The 17,057-nt window shown below is 43.1% G+C and overlaps 1 protein-coding gene across 2 annotated transcripts in view; it reads right to left on the reverse strand.

Annotated features, from left to right (window-relative positions):
* TRAF7 (TNF receptor associated factor 7) overlaps window positions 1-16,876 on the reverse strand; it is a 41,810-nt gene extending 24,934 nt beyond the window's left edge. The window contains exons 1-4 of one of the 2 annotated variants that reach the window (XM_063143040.1): window positions 16,750-16,876; window positions 3,336-3,456; window positions 3,052-3,109; window positions 1,415-1,503 (exon numbers count right to left, since the gene is read on the reverse strand). In XM_063143040.1, the coding sequence (XP_062999110.1) occupies window positions 1,415-1,503; window positions 3,052-3,109; window positions 3,336-3,419 (231 nt within the window). In that variant the 5' untranslated portion in view covers window positions 3,420-3,456; window positions 16,750-16,876. Of the gene's footprint in view, window positions 1-1,414; window positions 1,504-3,051; window positions 3,110-3,335; window positions 3,457-14,018; window positions 14,206-16,749 lie in introns of those variants that run through there. The other variant, XM_063143039.1, reaches the window with a different exon arrangement.
* Between the last annotated feature and the right edge of the window lie 181 nt (window positions 16,877-17,057).

Consider the following 17,057-nt stretch of genomic DNA (forward strand, 5'->3'; position numbering starts at 1 on the left):
TAAATGTAAAACAATTATTGCCCACCTTTCATTAACGTTCCCAGGGTGGCTTACATACCAAAAATATTAAAACAAGTTTTAAATATACAACATAGGATAAACGCAAAAACAACAAAGGTCTAAGGAGATACAAATTTCATATATAAGGGTATCATTTCCTAACAGCTCAGGCTCATAACGTGCTTCAGCTCCTGTTCATGCAGGAACAGGTGGCTACCAGGAGGAGGGCCTTCTCTGCTGTGGCACCCCGGCTGTGGAATGAGCTCCCTAAGGTTAGCCTGGCATCTACACTATATTCTTTCAGACACCAGGTCTGAAACTTTTTATTCTCTCAGCATTTTAACAGTCTATAAATTTAATTTTAACTTTGCTGTTTTAATTTTTTTATTTTAAATTTGTATTTCTGCAGTGCTGCTGGTTTTATCCTGGTTGTACTTTTATATTGTATTTTATATCATGCTTTTATACTGTTTGTCTTATACTTTGAATGGTTTTAATTTTTGTGAACCACCCAGAGAGCTTCGGCTATTGGGCGGTATAAAAATGCAATAAATAAATAAATAATACAAAGGGCCTCTCAAGAAGGTCAGAATGCTAGAGGGGAGGGAGAAGGAGGACTGGGAGGGAGGGAGGGAGGTGGGCCAAGAAGGGGCAGGCTGGTGAAAGGAGAAGTCAACCAAAGCTGATAGTGACTGCAACAGCAGCAACCCGAAGGACCAAAGGAGTTGAAGAAAGGAGTTGCTAAACAGACAGCAGGGACTGGGCAGGACTGGGAACAAGGAAGCGAGCAACCAAGGGAGAACTGGGAGACTGTTGGCCAGAACGCTAAGGGGGCAGAGGGGTGCTATATGGACAGGGGATTTCTGCCAGTTGGGGCTTCCTAAGGGGGCACAGTGTGTGTATTCAAGACACTGATCTGAAGTAACTAGCTAAGGCTTTGCAGGCTTCTATTCTCATTTATCCTCCCAGGAGCCCTGTAAAGTAGGCTTGGCTGAGACAGTTGCACAAAGCCAGCCAGAGGACACACATCTGTTGTAAAAATGCCGATATAAAACGATAACAGCAGACACCAACCCTCCATCTTGAAGACTGAGTGCACTCTACCATAGAGTCCTCCGGGCTGAGGCCTATTGATGCAACACTTAACACAGTTCTGGGGTCTGTTGGTGGCACCATCTAATTGACCGCACAGACAGATTTGTGTCCCCACATTCTGTGTTGCACACAACGCAGCATACCGTGGGGAGGAGTGCCATCTACAGGTATGCGTAGGGGAAACAGCAGACAAGAAATGGGGACTGGAAGCAGAATCATGGGAACTGCAGAGACAGTCTGTCAAAGCCATCAACCCTAACCCCGCCCCCAATTCTGCCACGTCTGTGGCAGCTGCAAGCCCCCTCTCCACGGCACATACCATGCCATCGTCCTCGTCACGTGGCGAATAAGTGAGCGTACTGGAAGAGGAGGGTGTCCGGCCATGCTTGAACGTACTATTTCCATCCGCTAAAAGAAGAATCAGGACAGATACCTTAAACATTCTGCAACATAACAGATTCAGTTCCCATATATAAATCAGATTATTAATTTGGAGGAGCGTTCAGTCTCCATCTATAAATCAATCCTTATCGAGCAGCTCCAGAAAACATATCCTCTTCTCCCCACACTCACACAGGCAAAAGGGGTAAAAAAGAAGAACTTCCCAATTCCTCTCCACTGGGTTTTAAGTGGGGGGACGAGGAAATAAGGCAGAATTGTTATTTTGTAACCCCAATTGATGCTGCTCCCCACAAGAGCAGCAGTGTCCACACTTTGGTTGTTATGTCTGCCCTCTGCAGTACATTCGCCAAAAGTAAAGATGGCTGCCCCATCACATCCACTTTAGACACCAGACTCCCCCCACCCTTGATGCTGAAGTCATTAAGTGAAGAGCCTGCATGTGTAACTAGCCCCGGGGTGGAATGAAATGATTCATTAACAGCTCTACAGTGGGAAGACGTTCTGTAGCAGAACGCCAACAATTAGCTGCTGATAGTCCCACATTCCGTGGATTTGCCTAGTCCTATATTCTAATAGTGAACTCATTCTCTCAGCGCTAAAGCAGCAATGTCCACACACAACAGGGAGGTATCAGCAGATTTGAGGAAACCCCCAAGACCTGCAGAACCACACACACACAAATTAAGGGGGAACTCCTCCAAAACAACACATTGGGTTCACACAACATGATAAACCATACTCAAGGTTGAGTATGGTTTGAACATGGTTTGCTGTTGAACTGTGGATTGTTGCTGAAAAGTCAGTTGTCTGAACCCAACCACAATAGCAAACCATGGTTTGTTAACCATGAACAACCCACAGTTCACAACCCAATAACAAACCATGGGTTCTCATTACTGGTAGTTTGCGGTTAACAAACCATGGTTTGTTAGCTCAGCTGGGTTCAAGACAACACAATAAACCACAGTTCAACGACAACCCACAGTTCAATGACAACCATCACTCAACCCATATTCAACTATGAGTTTGAGTTATAGTGCTATGTGAACCCACTCAATGACAACTAAGCATTCTCAGTGGGTACAGAATGTTGAGTGCCAGCCGCGGGGAGGGTGCAAGACAGGATGGCGTATTCTGAAAGAAGGCATGGCTTGCTGTCTGGAATCCTGAAAAGAATCACTCCACACTGCAACATTTGTCGCAGGTCCTACTTGCTCTTTCGATAAACTATCTAATGGCACCTCCACAATAAGGTGCAGCCTAGCTCTGATTATCACATGCTGGGAACACACAACAGGGGACGATCTGCCTATCTCCACTGTGCCCTGCTCTGGAGTTTCGAGAGGCTCCTAGTTAGTCATGCTGGAGACAGATGGACCTTCAGCCTCAATGGACCTTCAGCCTGAGCCAGCAAGGCAGGTCCTGTGTTATTTTAACAAACCGCTAAGCCAGAGCTCTTTGTTCTATGAACCAAGGAAAGACTGGGTAGATTAGATAAATTACAGCCTTTCCAGGTGGGGTAATAATAAGAACTAGAGATTGATCAACACTGACCTTTGGTGATGGTGGTTACTGCAGAATATGTAGGCCCAAAAGTAGTCTCCATTCTTGTCTGAAACAAAGAGGGAAGGCATTACTGCATGCTCCAGAGAGTGAAAGAACTAGCTATGCAGGATAAGCAAAGAAGAGACAGCCATACCAAGATAAAACTGTAATTTGACTGGATGTGATCACAGTTGTCAAGAGCGGCACTGCCAGTTTTTCTTAAAAGTCAAGGGTGTAAAAGCAACGGACAGACTCTAAACATGCATTCCCAAAATTCTAGCGTATTCGCTTACCCCGTTAGTGTTTCCTGAAGAAGCGCCGTTTGTTGCACCACCACTGGAGAAACGATTGTAGCGGGCGTTCTTGTTGGCACTCATAATCTAATCCCACATTTGAACGTAATAAAAACTGCCTCTAAGGACACAAAATAAAGATATATAGTTATAAATGTTCTGTCCTACAAAAATGCTCCACAAAAGCAATTCTAAGTGACAAATTATGTTGAAATAGCCAAATAGGAACAGCACATCAAACATATCCTTTTAAGGCACAAAATGAAAACAGTAAGATCAAAGTAGCATCTGCCAAAAATAAAAGTATGTTAAGAGTGTGCCTGCAGCTTAAATCCCAACTGAGTTGCAGTCTAGCAGGTTTGCAGGTCCACAGAACCTGAAGCAGGTTCTCACAGGATGTGTCTGTAAGGAATATAGGATTACTGTGATAAAGGCTGGAAAATGCTATGAACACTCAAAGAAGTTTAAAAGGCAGATAATGTTCATTAACCTCATCTATGTAATAACATACAGGATAGTTTGGACTTAGTTGACTACCAATAAGCCAAGTCCCATCCTTCAGCTGGCAAGGTTTGGCCCTTCTCCCATCACCATCACACACATACTATCTGAAAGAGTCCTTCATCCGGCTTGGACTCTACTGCCATTCCTCTCTCTCTCCAACTTACTCAGAAACCAAGATTAAATGATCCGGAACAAGTGGCAGCGCGTCTTGGGCTTGCACACTTCCTTTCCCCCTCTCTTTCTTCTCTGTGCACAAAGAGGAGAAGAAATGAAAGCTCCCATTTGCACTTTAGTTCAGTGTCATACATGAAATTGGGAACTACGGTTTGTTCTAACGAAACTTAGTTAATAAACCAGGATGCTAAACCAGCTTGATCCCAGTTTGTTTTAACTAACTCTGATAAGAACAAACCACAGTTCCCCATGTGGAAGAATTCACTCTTCTCCCCTTGCATATAAAAGAGGCAGTGAGGGAACGGCTATGGATTGCCATGGCTCATTTTTAATCACTGGAAACCAAAGTCAGGCAACCTGGTGCCCTCCAGATATATTGAATTAGAACTTTCATAATTCCTTAATATTGGCCATGCTGGCTTGGGCTAATGAGAGCTGTAGTCCAAAATACCTAGAGGGCATCAGGTTGCCTACCCCTGTTCTAAACCATGAATCGATTCTTATCTGAATCAGGCGTGTGTGTGTGAGAGAGAGAGAGAGCGTGTGAATGAGGGAGGGAGATTTGCTTTCAGACCATTTTCTACCCAGACAGAGGTAGAAGATGGGGGGTTCTCCATAATCAGTGCCAGCATTCAACTGGACTGCAAAGACACATCATTACCATGTAAACGACTGTCAAGGAAGTCAGATCTGCCTTCTCCAGAGGCACTTAACCTTAATGCAGCCTTCACTCCCTTGGGCAAAGCTTTGTGAGGGCTGGAGACTTACTCATAAGGGGTGAGCAACCTGTGGCTCTCCAGATATTTTGGCCTACAATTCTCATCAGCATTAGCCAATGGTGAGGGCTGATGGGAGTTGTAGGCAAAACACCCAGAAGGCCAGGAGTAGCCCACCATTGCTTTACATGCACACCGCCCCCAATTACAAAGACCTCAGGTAGCAGGACTAGGAAATGCCTCCCTCTCCCCAAAATGTCAAGGGCCATTTTGACCCAGCACCTGAACCTACCCTGTGGGTTTGAACCCCCATCTACAGGTGCCAAAAATGGAGGGGTAGAATAAAGCACAATTAAAAATAAAAATAAAATGGGATCCAGAGGTGCTACAGGGTGCCAAAAGGGTCAAAATTAACTTGCAAAGAAACTAATTTTGACAATTTGGGCACACTGGACACCATTTTGTTTGAAACATTTTTTGCAAATGGGGGCTGAACTGGGTGTTGTTGTTGCAGGGTCTGGCAACACTGAAACACTGAATCATTTAATGGAGCTGCAGATCCTGGACTGTTGGTTTTGTTCAGATCAGAAATGACAGAACAAACAATTGGGCTATCAGCACGGCAAGAGAGAAACTAACAATTCATTCTCACAAGACCCCAAATCCTGTTTCTCTGATTCAACGCTTTCAACTCTTTTTACTAGGTTCAAACCTGCAAAACAGCCAGTAAAGAAACAAAAGCGGGGTGGGAAGAGGAACAGAAGACTTATTTTTCCTATATAGACTTGGTTTGAGCCTGATGTTATCAGAACTAGTTTTGTTACTTCAAGCTGTTATTTCATTACTTCACATAACATGTAATTAACTTATCAAATTTGCTATCACAAATGGTGCTAATAACCAACAGCTTTCATGGTTTTAAAGAATGGCTTGGATAATTCAGAAAGGATGCATCTATTCACACACCGCTGTTCTACAAAATATCTCCCCACTCTATAGTTAAACATACATTCAGGGCTGGTTTATATATGCACATATATCACTAAATGGCTCCGATGTAAAGGGGTAATCAAGTGCCAAATTAAATGTGATGGATTTTTAAATGAAAAGGGTTGCATGGTGAGGTAGTTGACCCCTTCTGAAGGACACTAGGTCTCCAAGAAGATAGGGCTCTGGTTGACAAGGGTGGCACCATTTACAAACAATAGTCTCCCTGGGCTATTTCCTGGTAGTGCCTCTGCACATAAGATCAGAACCACCCCAAAATGGTGCCCCCCTCAATCTGCAGAGCCTCTCCAGAAGGATGTCACGGCCAAAAGCTGCAGAGAGATCCAGGAGGATCAACAGGGTAGCTTTCCCCCTGGCCCTTTCCCAATAAAGGCCATCAACCAGGGTTACCAAGACTGTTTCTCCAGATTGGAAACCAGACTGAAATGGGTCTAAACAATCTGCTTCCTACAGGATTGCATACAGCTGGACAGACGACACCACTTTGTTTATTTTTATTTATTTATTTATTACATTTATATACCGCCCCATAGTTGAAGTTCTCTGGGCAGCTTACAAAAGTTAAAAACAATGAACATTAAAAACAGATATACAAAATTTAAAACCACCAAAAGTTTAAAAAACAACATCCATTTAGAACAACTTTGAGTACCTTGCCTCTAAAAGGAATATTAGCAATTGGAGGACTACAAAAGGGGCCATTCCACCACTTCCTTCAATGCAGTGGGAACATCCACCTCACATAAGTAGGCATTAATCATCTCCTAGATCTACCCAGTCAATCCCCACCTGCTTTTATTAACCAGGATGGCCAAGGATCGAGAGGGCAAGGAGTCAGTCCAACCCCACAAATGTCCTGTCGACATCCTCAGCTCGTAATAACTGAAACCAATTCCAAGAAGAATAACTAGGTGGCTCTTTGGACATAACTCCTAGATCTGCCCAAACGGTGGCATCAAGACAGCCGCAGATACAAGCAAATTCGTCACTGAAGTGCTTCATAAACTCACCGCAACATGCTTCCAAGCGAATCTCCTCTCCTCCCACTAGACTTGCACAAACCAAGTCCTTAATCACTCAAAAACTTTCACTGAGGCCGCAATTGTGGCGGAAAAGAAAGACTTTTACATCTCCTCCACGGCCACCTGGTAGGCGGGATTACATGGTCTCACCTATGCCTGCAGAGCAGATCCAGCCACCTGGCAGACATACCATGATTTAGCCAAAGAAGAGTAAGATGTTTGCTTACAGTTTCACTAGTAATGAAATGAAAAGGGTTTCAACTTGTAATTAGCAAAGATTTCCCACACAGAGTGCCACCCAAATTGACTGCAGGTAAAGAAATTGGCTTATAGGATTTGAAATGCAGCGTTTAGTGCCCTGTCATCTATGAAAAAGGCAGAGCAAAATTCTTCCTCCTCCAACCACAGGTGTCTTTACATAAGCTAGGAGAGCCAAGTGGGACCTCCAAGTGCAGTTCCAAACGTCACACAGAAATCATGTTTTCTTCGGTGACGCTAGTGTTCGTGCACTAAATATGCTTATGTCCATCCTTAAATCCCTGATTTCTCCTTGTCAGTTTCTCAAGCCTGTATCTTATCAGGGGTGTGTGTGTGTGTTTTGTGATGTTCCCAATGTAACCCCATCCTTAGCTCCTCAACTCAGGCTTTCCTTCAAAGTGCTTTCAAGCAAGGGGATTACTAGGGATTAGTAGCATCCTTGGATTATTCATAGCTGCCTGAAAAATGGTTTAAAACCAGCAACCCAAGAAGAGCTGATCTTCCATACATTAAAAAGTACTTTATGAAGTAGGTCCATAAAATCAGAAGGATGGTACTGAGGAGGGAACTAAACAAAGAGAGGTCCCAGGAAGTGGCCCTTGGGCCTCTGCGTTATAGTCCTGTGCTCAGCCAAGCTTCCTCAAACTGGAAGTTTAGGGAGAGACAAGGCAGAAAAGCAGCATATAAATGTAGTAAGGAAAGAAAAGAAGGATCTGGACAGCAGAAATAATTTTGCAAGTGTAGGTAGTAGAACTATAAACAGTAAAGACGTGGATTTTCTTCACTAAGAGTTAGTCACTTGACTTTCACAAAGAAGAAAAGTGGAGGGGTGTCGCAGAAAGCTACAGAAAAGCTACAGGAGCTGGAGGGAGGGGGGAAATATGTAGGAACTCGATGAGTCTACTAAAAAAAAATCCCACATCAGGGAGGGTGTGGAAGTTTAGAAATGTCTTAGCTAACAAGTTTGAGAAACATGACCCTATTTCTTCCTTTTAATGTATATCTCATTATATTGTTCTTAGTAACTTGACTGTAATGAGGTTCATTTTTATTATATTTAACGTATTTGTTTATGTGTGTATATTTTCTTAAATCAAAGTATATTTCTCTCTCTCTCTCCTTTTGAAAAACTCAAATTCTCTGGTGTATATTTATTTAAGTCAAAGTATATTTTACTCTCTCTGTGTCTTTCTTTTGAAAAACTCAAACCTTCTTTCTCCAGAGGTTCTTCAGGAAAAATGTCATGGCTCCCTACTTCTAAGAGAGTTTATGCTAAGACAGCAGCCAATAGGTTCAGCCAGAAAACAGAGATTCTAGCCTGCCTGCTCCATGACTAAACCCACCCTCTGGTTTTACATCAAGAAATCCAAGGGTGTAAACAGCTCAAGTAGTTCGGTGCCAGAGCCAACAGAGAAAAACATGGGACTCTTCCTTGAAGAGGTGATGGCAGCAGTAGTGACAGCTGTGCAGATCTGACTGTAATGGATCCAAATGCCGCCGGTGCCTGCTCGGAAAAATCAAGTGTCTTCCTAGCTCCTCTGATCTGCGGATTATGGTTGTCTGCATATTTTTGAAAGGTATTCTTTCCCTGATCTTACTAAAAGAGAAACTTGAGAGAAGCAGCAGAAAGAGTGAGCTTTCACTCAATCACATTGCTGATGGCATCCAGATGTAGAACTGGAAATGGAAACTGCCTGTCCAAGAAAATAATTAAGATTAGGTACAGGAATAAAAAAGTAGGAAGAGCCTTGTGGGATTCATCCAATCGGGGTGCATCAGCTTTGGCTAGCATTTTGACCCCAACAGTGGCCAGCCAGAAGTGTTCACAAGTCATGCCTCAATAAACCATTTGAAGCATATGCACAATTACTTGGCAAAGAGATGCAAAGTTATGTTCTCAAAGTATCAACAGGCCAAACAACATGCCCCTATCCTACAGACATATTGTTGGAGCCCCTCACCCTGGATTGACAAATGGGCACTGCCACAGCTACACCCATCACATAATGCAAACTCTTTGGTTGTTCAACAGTATAGAAATGTAATAAATAAAGATAAAACTCCATGCAAATTCACACAAATGCATCAAGTTATTTATTCAATCAGTTTAAGCCGATTTTCAAGAACATGTCTTCCCAAGGCAGTTTACAGCAATTCATATGATATGTGGGAAGAAATCTTACAAAATGCTAGCCCATGGGAACAGCAACAACAAAATCAAAGGTTTGTTTTATTCATTTTTATTTATTACATTTTTATAATGTCCAATAGTCAAGGCTCTCTGGCAATTCACAATTAAAACTTTTAAATATAACAGATCAAAACATATAAAGCCTTAAAAGTTGTAAAAATATTTTTGTACATTTCTTTTCCTAGGTTTAAAATGTATATGTCTTAAATTTTGTAAGGCCACCTTGAGTATTGGGCAAAAGGCGGGATACAAATAAATCGGGGCGGGGGGGGGGAGAGAATTGTAAAATGATAACAGAGCTGTTTTTTTCTTTTTCCCATCAGGCAACTGATGTGCCATAAATGACTAACACCTGTATGCTGACATGTTTTGTGGGTTAATTTACTTTTGTGGATTTACTTACTTATAGGCAGCCCTATTCTCTCACACCCCTATACATTTTGCTCTGACCCAACAACATTTGGCTCCTCTCATTTCCTTTGCTGAAAGTCTGTTTATTCAGAAGAAAACAAACAATTCCAACACTCAGGCACCAAGCAGTTACTCATAGTGAAAGAAAGAAGAATCCCACAGGGCTCTTAGTTTCCTGCATTTGTTGCTTTGCGCTTAGTCTGAGGCAGGTCTGGGCACAGTCATGGGGGGCATGACACAGTTGATCAAGCTGCTTCTTAATCATAAATGTAAGTTACAAGAGCAGAGCTGGAAAGGATTCTGTATGCTACAGCTCATGGAGATTTGCCAAATCTTCCATTTCTGTCTTCAAAATTCAGAATCAAGCACCACTTATTCTAATTCAGGCCTAGAAACCGACACTCACCTGGAAGTAAAAAAATAAACACACACACACATAGAGAGAGAGACACTGTATGTAACACATACAGCACAATTGTCAGTAGAAGCCCTTGCGGTATTCAGATGTATTTAAAACTCTTGCCAATCCTTCCTCTAGTGCATGTACCAACGAAGGAGTGTACATGCTATAATAATTAATAATCTACAAGGGTCCAAAGGCTCTACTATGAAAAACTGTTTTGAGGATGGCAAGGAACTGCAGTGGTCATACAAATGGTGGACCGATAAAAAAATTAAATAGCTCTGAATGCTGCCTGGACAGGAACTTTCAAGCTATCTGCTCTTTGTGTATTCTTTCTTATTGTTGCTTTGTATATGTTTTAACAATATTGATAAAAAATATATTAGATTTTGTTCCAGTTATATTTACTATGGCCAATACACGCAACCCAGTTGTTGTTTTGCCGCTTCCTGATTTCCCTGTCAGAGGTAGATGCAATTACTGTGATCTTATCGGCCACCACAGGTGGAGCTTGATGTGCAATGTCCTCCAGGACTAAATACAGGTGAATCAAACAGATGTTACATCTTCTCCAAGCCCGGTCTTGCCAATGCAAATTGGGAGAGGTGATTAGAAGAAGATGGTACTGCAAATGGTAATACCCTGCACGTACTTTCTCGTGGTACTGAGGCCCTTGGTACCGACCTAGTCTTATCCGTCTTCTTATTCTTTTACTTAGGCTCTGGATTTGAAGATGACAAAGACTTCTTCGACTTCGAAGGCTTGGGGAGCTTTGGAAAGACCAATGTAGTTCCTGGTGCCTGTGGAGCAGCCAAGGTTTCAGAAGGCCAAAGTAATGAGGCCCAAAACAACCATAGGATCCACCGGAACTAAAGTTGGTCCCGACAATGCCTTGGCTAAAAGAGACGAGACCGTCAATTGCTCAGCAACTGCTCAAGCAGGAATTTCGACCATGAGGAATGCTGTCATCAGGATCCATGCGGAGTAGATGCTTGAGAGATGGGGGACGACAGAGGCCTTAGCTTCTGCTGTAAGTAGAGGCTGCTCCCAGAGGAGTACCTGGAGCAAGATACCCTGTTCATGCACTCCTGTTTAGTAAAGCACCGGCTGTGTTGGCCAAGGCACAAAATGTCCCTGATGTCCATTGCCGAGGCACAAATAACAGAACCTGTGGCTGTCTGTGGGAGGTTTACTCCCACTTGGGGAAGGGAGCTGCCTTCAGAACCATAAGCCCTGAAAAAGAGGGGAGAGGCACCATAAGGTAACCAAAACAAATAAAAATGGAAAATGTAAAGACTGAAGTAAAAGAGTGAAAGTGAGGAGGGGAAATAAATAAGATATATACTGTATTGCCTAGTGAGGCTGAAAAGACACCAGCACGGAAAAAAGGTTGAAAAGAAACTGAATGGGAAGTCAGGAGTCACACACCCCTTGAGTGCACAAACCAAGGCTGGGGCAAGCAGCAAACCCTTGAAGAACTTCCGAAACGGGCCTCTGTGCAGGCACAAAAGCTGTATGTGCAGTTGCATAGGACATGCGAAAGCAAAAAAGAATGTATTATTTCATATAAAGCATCAATTTGGGGGGAAAACAATCCCACTCATCCACAACCTTTCACTCCACATTCATGTAAAATAATTTTAAACACATTGTACTCAAATTAGAATTCCCAGTTGTGGGTAAAGCTGTGGGAGGGGGGGACACCACACAACTTGGTGGTGAAAGGGAAAGGCTGGGGAGGAAGTCAAATTCCTAACTACCAGTTTCAGTTTTCTTTTATCAAAAGTATTTATTCTCAGGACATGAGTATTTGATACACCTGTATCAAATGTAAGGCCTCCAGTTAAAGATGTGAGTTTTCTGGAAAATTTTGAATTACCAATTAAATTAAATTACTGGACATTTTAAAGTTTGTGTTGGAAATTTTCTGATGCCCGACAGAGTGATCAAATTGGAAATTTTGTTGCATTTCGTAAACTAAACAACAAAACATACCCTGTGTTAATGTTTTGTCCCAATACACCACAAGTATTTGTCCCTAAATATTTGAGGAGGAAAATGAAAGCACATTTACTGTGATTTAAATGTTATACTAAGTAGTCATTTTTAATGGTATACTTGTGAAGCATTTCAAACTCCTAGCTGCCCAGACAGACAGTGCAGCACAATTTTTTCCAGACCTGTTTCAGTAAGCATCTAATCCATGTTACCTAAACTTGCATACACTGAGAAGGATGGGAAATAATCACACTCAAACCACCTTAAATGCAAATAACTAATTCAAGGTATCTCAAGATCCTCTGCAATAAAATCAACTTACAGCTACTTTCTAATACATGGTAGCAGGGCTTGAAAACCTAGGAAGGGATACCTAGGCACCTAGAAAATTTTACAATGGAGCTGAGGAAGCCAAATATTTTCATAATTCAACACAGAAACACTGCTTAAAAATGGAAACCTAGCTCCCACCATTTTGATCTTCATGTCCTGCTTTCTGGAGACATCTGGTTTGGTCACTGCTGGAAACATGATGCTGAACCAGACAGAACCTTGGTCTAATCCAGTAGGGTTCTCGTTACATTTTTACTGATGCTGGCACCTGAGTATCACAGTTAAGAATGTACCCAACATGTCGTATAGAAACCATTATTGCTATGGGTGCGTGTTACGCTGGTGCTGTACCATTCACAAGTTTCAGTTTTGCTGTAAACATGTGTCAGGGGGCTTTAGCTCAATCAGGTTTCCCAGGAGCCCAAGGACACGCACCTGTCATTCACACTTTATATGTCTACTGCAAGAAATACTGGCCATGTGCCCATCTCAGGTAACATCTGAAGCTGATCTTGGGTGCGTGTCTACTTTGTAGAATAACAGAAAGCCAGAAGCAGCCTAAATCCATATTGGATGCACCTGAAGCAGTCATACGGATTTGAGTGGTAGCTTGTCATATCATATGGCATCCCTCCCACCACACAGCATCTGCGATTAATCAATTTCACAGTCCACCAGAAACCATTCCTTTTGTGATTCAAAGACAGCAAAAGCACCATGGTAGGTACCTTTCAAATGTGCACTTGAACTTTGTGCTTAAATAAGATTTAGTGCAATCCATGTGCCTAACCTTTGTTTGCATCAGCTAGCCTGAGAGCAAGGGCTGCAATACTTCACTGACAGGAATGGGTCAGATGGCTTCGCAGGATGCCCTCAGAAAGAAAGAAAAACTTTCGAATCACTAAACACTCTAGCCCTCCTCACCCAGTTCTGAAGGAAGCCAATTATGCCAGTATGGGTATCTGAAACTAGAGACAGTCAACATTCACCAGAAAAATCTGTAACACATTCTGACATTTCCCATAACATATACGCAAAGTCTACTAGATAGGGAAGTTAAGCAATGCCATGGTGAAACACAACAACCCTTGACAGAGGACTGTGGCTTCCTCCAAGGCAGAACAAGGCTGCCATCTAATAGCTAACAATATGTTTCACAGGCCTTTGTATTTGCTAAAATACATCTCTCCGGGAGCAATCACTGTGGATTTCAAATAAACCCAAGTGGAAGAAAGAGCAGGGAACAGAGAACAACAGTCAGAAGCTGGAGACCCCAGGCCATTGTTTTGCTCAGGCACCAAGGATCTGTGCAGAGCCAATACAAAACTAGAATCTAAAGATTTAGCTATCTCAAGAGCCTATAAGGATGAGTAAGTTTGAAACACACATATATACACACATTTCTTCAAGCCACACTTTTGAGCTCACATAAGTAATCAATTGGAACAAATGATTTCAGTTCTCTCAGATCCAGGCTTGTCCCCAAATCCAGTTTAGTGACCTGTGATAGGTTCACACACTGCCACATATTTTACCATCAATATAGTCCAACAGAAGAAATCTTTTACCTCACAAGGTGACTGAGAACATGATCATGCAGAAAACTGAAGAACACAGCAAACATTCTCATGCAAGCATTCCCCTCTTTCAAAATGTCTCTTGGACATGCCTGCCTCTCTTCAGCCAGCTCTCGGTGATGTAAATAGAAAGGCATGCAGAGCAGTAGGCAATATGTAAATACATCTGGAAAATCCCCTCCAAGCTTAGCCAATCTTCTTTCAGTTCTTCATTTGATCCATTCCCAATAGAATTCAGCCTAGAAAGGGAAGTCTTCCCCTACTCATAGAAGGGCTCTTTGGGCCAGAAATGAAAAGCCATCCAACAGGGACCCATGACTGATTTTTAAGCAACACACCAAAGAGGTTTCTGAGGTTTTGCAACCTAAGACCAAATAGCAACCAGCTGTTTGTTTGCAAAGAGCATTTGTCCCAAACTGAAGAAGTCCATTGTAAAAACCACAGCAGCAAAGTTCCATACAGAGTATAAAAATACTTTATATCGCGGCTGGCTAGTTCCCCACACCAAAACACAAGCATATTAAAAGAGAGAAAATAAATGCATGTAAAACCAGGCACTGGTAAAAACAGGTATTGCTATGGTGTGGGTGTGGGTGTGTCAGGGGGTATATTTTATTAGGCAATTTGTTTGCAAGTGAATAGGTCCTTGATGCCTGGGCTTCAGTGTACCCTTTAATGAATTTGAACAGCTTCAGCAGTCCTAACATTTCATCAGACTTTTTTTTTTGCTCCTAGAAACATCTTACTACTATGATTTAAATAGCAATATACAGCGTTTATATCTTGTTTTTGAGCACTCATGCTGCCAGTCAACAAGTAGATCGAGCCCTCCCACATTGTTGTTTTACAACCAGCAGTTAAGATTGCTGCAAAATTTGTTTTGAGCTGGTTCTGAAAACTGCTTTCAAATGTTGGGGCTCAGACCTCACCTTTGCCTTTTACTCAGTCTTTTGAGCAAGTTATGTGTTCTTTGCCAGGCCTCCAATGGCAGCCATTTTGTGCTAGTACCCAGGACACTTTTATCAAATTGTCAAATGTGCCAACAGCCCAATCTGTTTGCCTATCGTTGAAGTGCACAATACACAGCTAGCCAAACCAATGGTTTGACTTAGCATAAGACAACCTCCTCTGTTCCTAGTATTTATACCCCACCTTTCCTCCATAAGAACATAAAAAGAACCTACATATATACTATGCAATATACAGCACAAAAACATAAATGAATAACAATTTAAATACATTCACATATATATTCTATCATAAAGAACATCCATGTTTAAACACAAGAAAATTCACAAATACAACTCCTACATTTTACTGTTTAAAACCACAAACAAATAGGACTTCAGCTTTCCATCTAGGGTTTGGATTTTTGAGATGAGCCCTAGATGGAAAAATTTGCCCCTGTGTTTACAAAGAGAGATATAGCTGGCTGGGGTTACTGTGGAGCAGTAAGAAGTTGGCTTTACTAGTGCAGGTAAGGAAAGTGTGGATTCAGTTGGTGTATTGTTTGCAGTTTTAACTAACAGTGATCAACGAGCTTTATTTATGATCTTTTTGCATTTTGAAAGTTGACATTCCTTATAATTGAATATGTGCACATATATTTAAATTATCATTCAATCATAGTTCCCTGTGTTGTATATTGGGTGGCCCATATGTATGCAGGTTTATATACAACCTCAGCCTATTCTCAAACTTTCTATGCAATTTTTTTGTGAACTGCCCCAGAGAGCTTTTGGTTATCGTGTGGTATAGACTTCAAATAAATAAATAAATTGCGGTTTATATGCTGTAGGTTTTAAAACTTTAATAGGGTGACCATATGAAAAGGAGGACAGGGTTCCTGTATCTTTAATACTTGTATTGAAAAGGAAATTTCAGCAGGTGTCATTTGTATATATGGGGAACCTCGTGAAATTCCCTCTTCATCACCACAGTTAAAGCTGCAGGAGCCCTGCCCTCTTTTAAATCTGGTCACTCTAGTATAGCTCCTGCACCTTTAACTGTGGTGATGAAGAAGGAATTTCATCAGGTTCCCCATATATACAAATGACACCTGCTGAAACTCCCTTTTCTATGCAACAGTTAAAGATACAGGGGCCCTGTCCTCCTTTTCATAGGGTCACCCTAACTTTAATATTTTAAGGGTTGTGGGTCGACTCAGAGGAAGGAACAATTCGCTCAAAATGTTGGGTGTGCAGAAACTGAAACCCCTCTCCCAGCCATGAAAATGACTGGGTGACCTTGGGCCAGTCCCACACGCGCTTCCTCACTGGCTGACTTCGGACGACACACGCTAATCAACGGGGGGGCGGCGGAGGGAGGCTAACAAGAACAGAATGGGAAACAAGCGCTGATTAGCGTGTCGTCCGAACTCAGCCACAGGGTTGTTGTTGTTGTTGTTGTTGTGGGGGTGCGTGTGATGCCTTGAGCTCCCTGAAGGAAAGGGTGTGTAAGATGAAATGATCGACATAATGAAGGAAGCTGCCACCCCACGGGCTCCATGACAGGAAACAAATGCCCCCCACCCCCCGCACGACTCCCAGGGCCTCCCCTTTGAAGCCCTTTATGAAGTGAGGGTGGCAGTTGGGTGCAGGGGCCTTCCCCGGGGTGAGGGGAGGAAGCCCCTGTCTTTCATAACGCGTTTCCCAGGGACACCATTTTAAAAAGAAATGGTCGCTATTCGTGTTTCCCCCTCCCCCCCCCCCGTCGCCTCCCTCTCAGAGGAACACAAGGCAACGCCGCCCCTCCCCCCTCATGGGTGCCCCGCAGGCCCCGCCCTCCCGCAGGCCCCGCCCCCTCAGTCCCGCGCTCACCTGTGGGCAGCTGAGGAGGCGGAGGAGGAGGCGATGGTGCCGGCCCGCGCGCGGCTCCCCGGCACATGGTGACTCTGCCCACCTCCCCGTTCCACTCCAGTTCCGCCACCGCCAGGCGCCTGGCCCTCTTCGCAGCCACCCCGCAGGCAGGCCGGAAACGGCGCTACGTCATCCCCGCCTGGGTCGCCGGGATCGGTGGTTCTTTGCTGCTCAGGGCTCTGCTTTTCCCAAGATTCCCCTCAGGCATTGCCGGCCTACAACTCCCATGAGCACGCGCTCCGGCGTGCTGCTTTTGATTGGCTCCTCCG

The sequence above is a fragment of the Elgaria multicarinata genome, chromosome 17 (genome assembly GCF_023053635.1).
Source record: "Elgaria multicarinata webbii isolate HBS135686 ecotype San Diego chromosome 17, rElgMul1.1.pri, whole genome shotgun sequence".
NCBI lineage: Eukaryota > Metazoa > Chordata > Lepidosauria > Squamata > Anguidae > Elgaria > Elgaria multicarinata.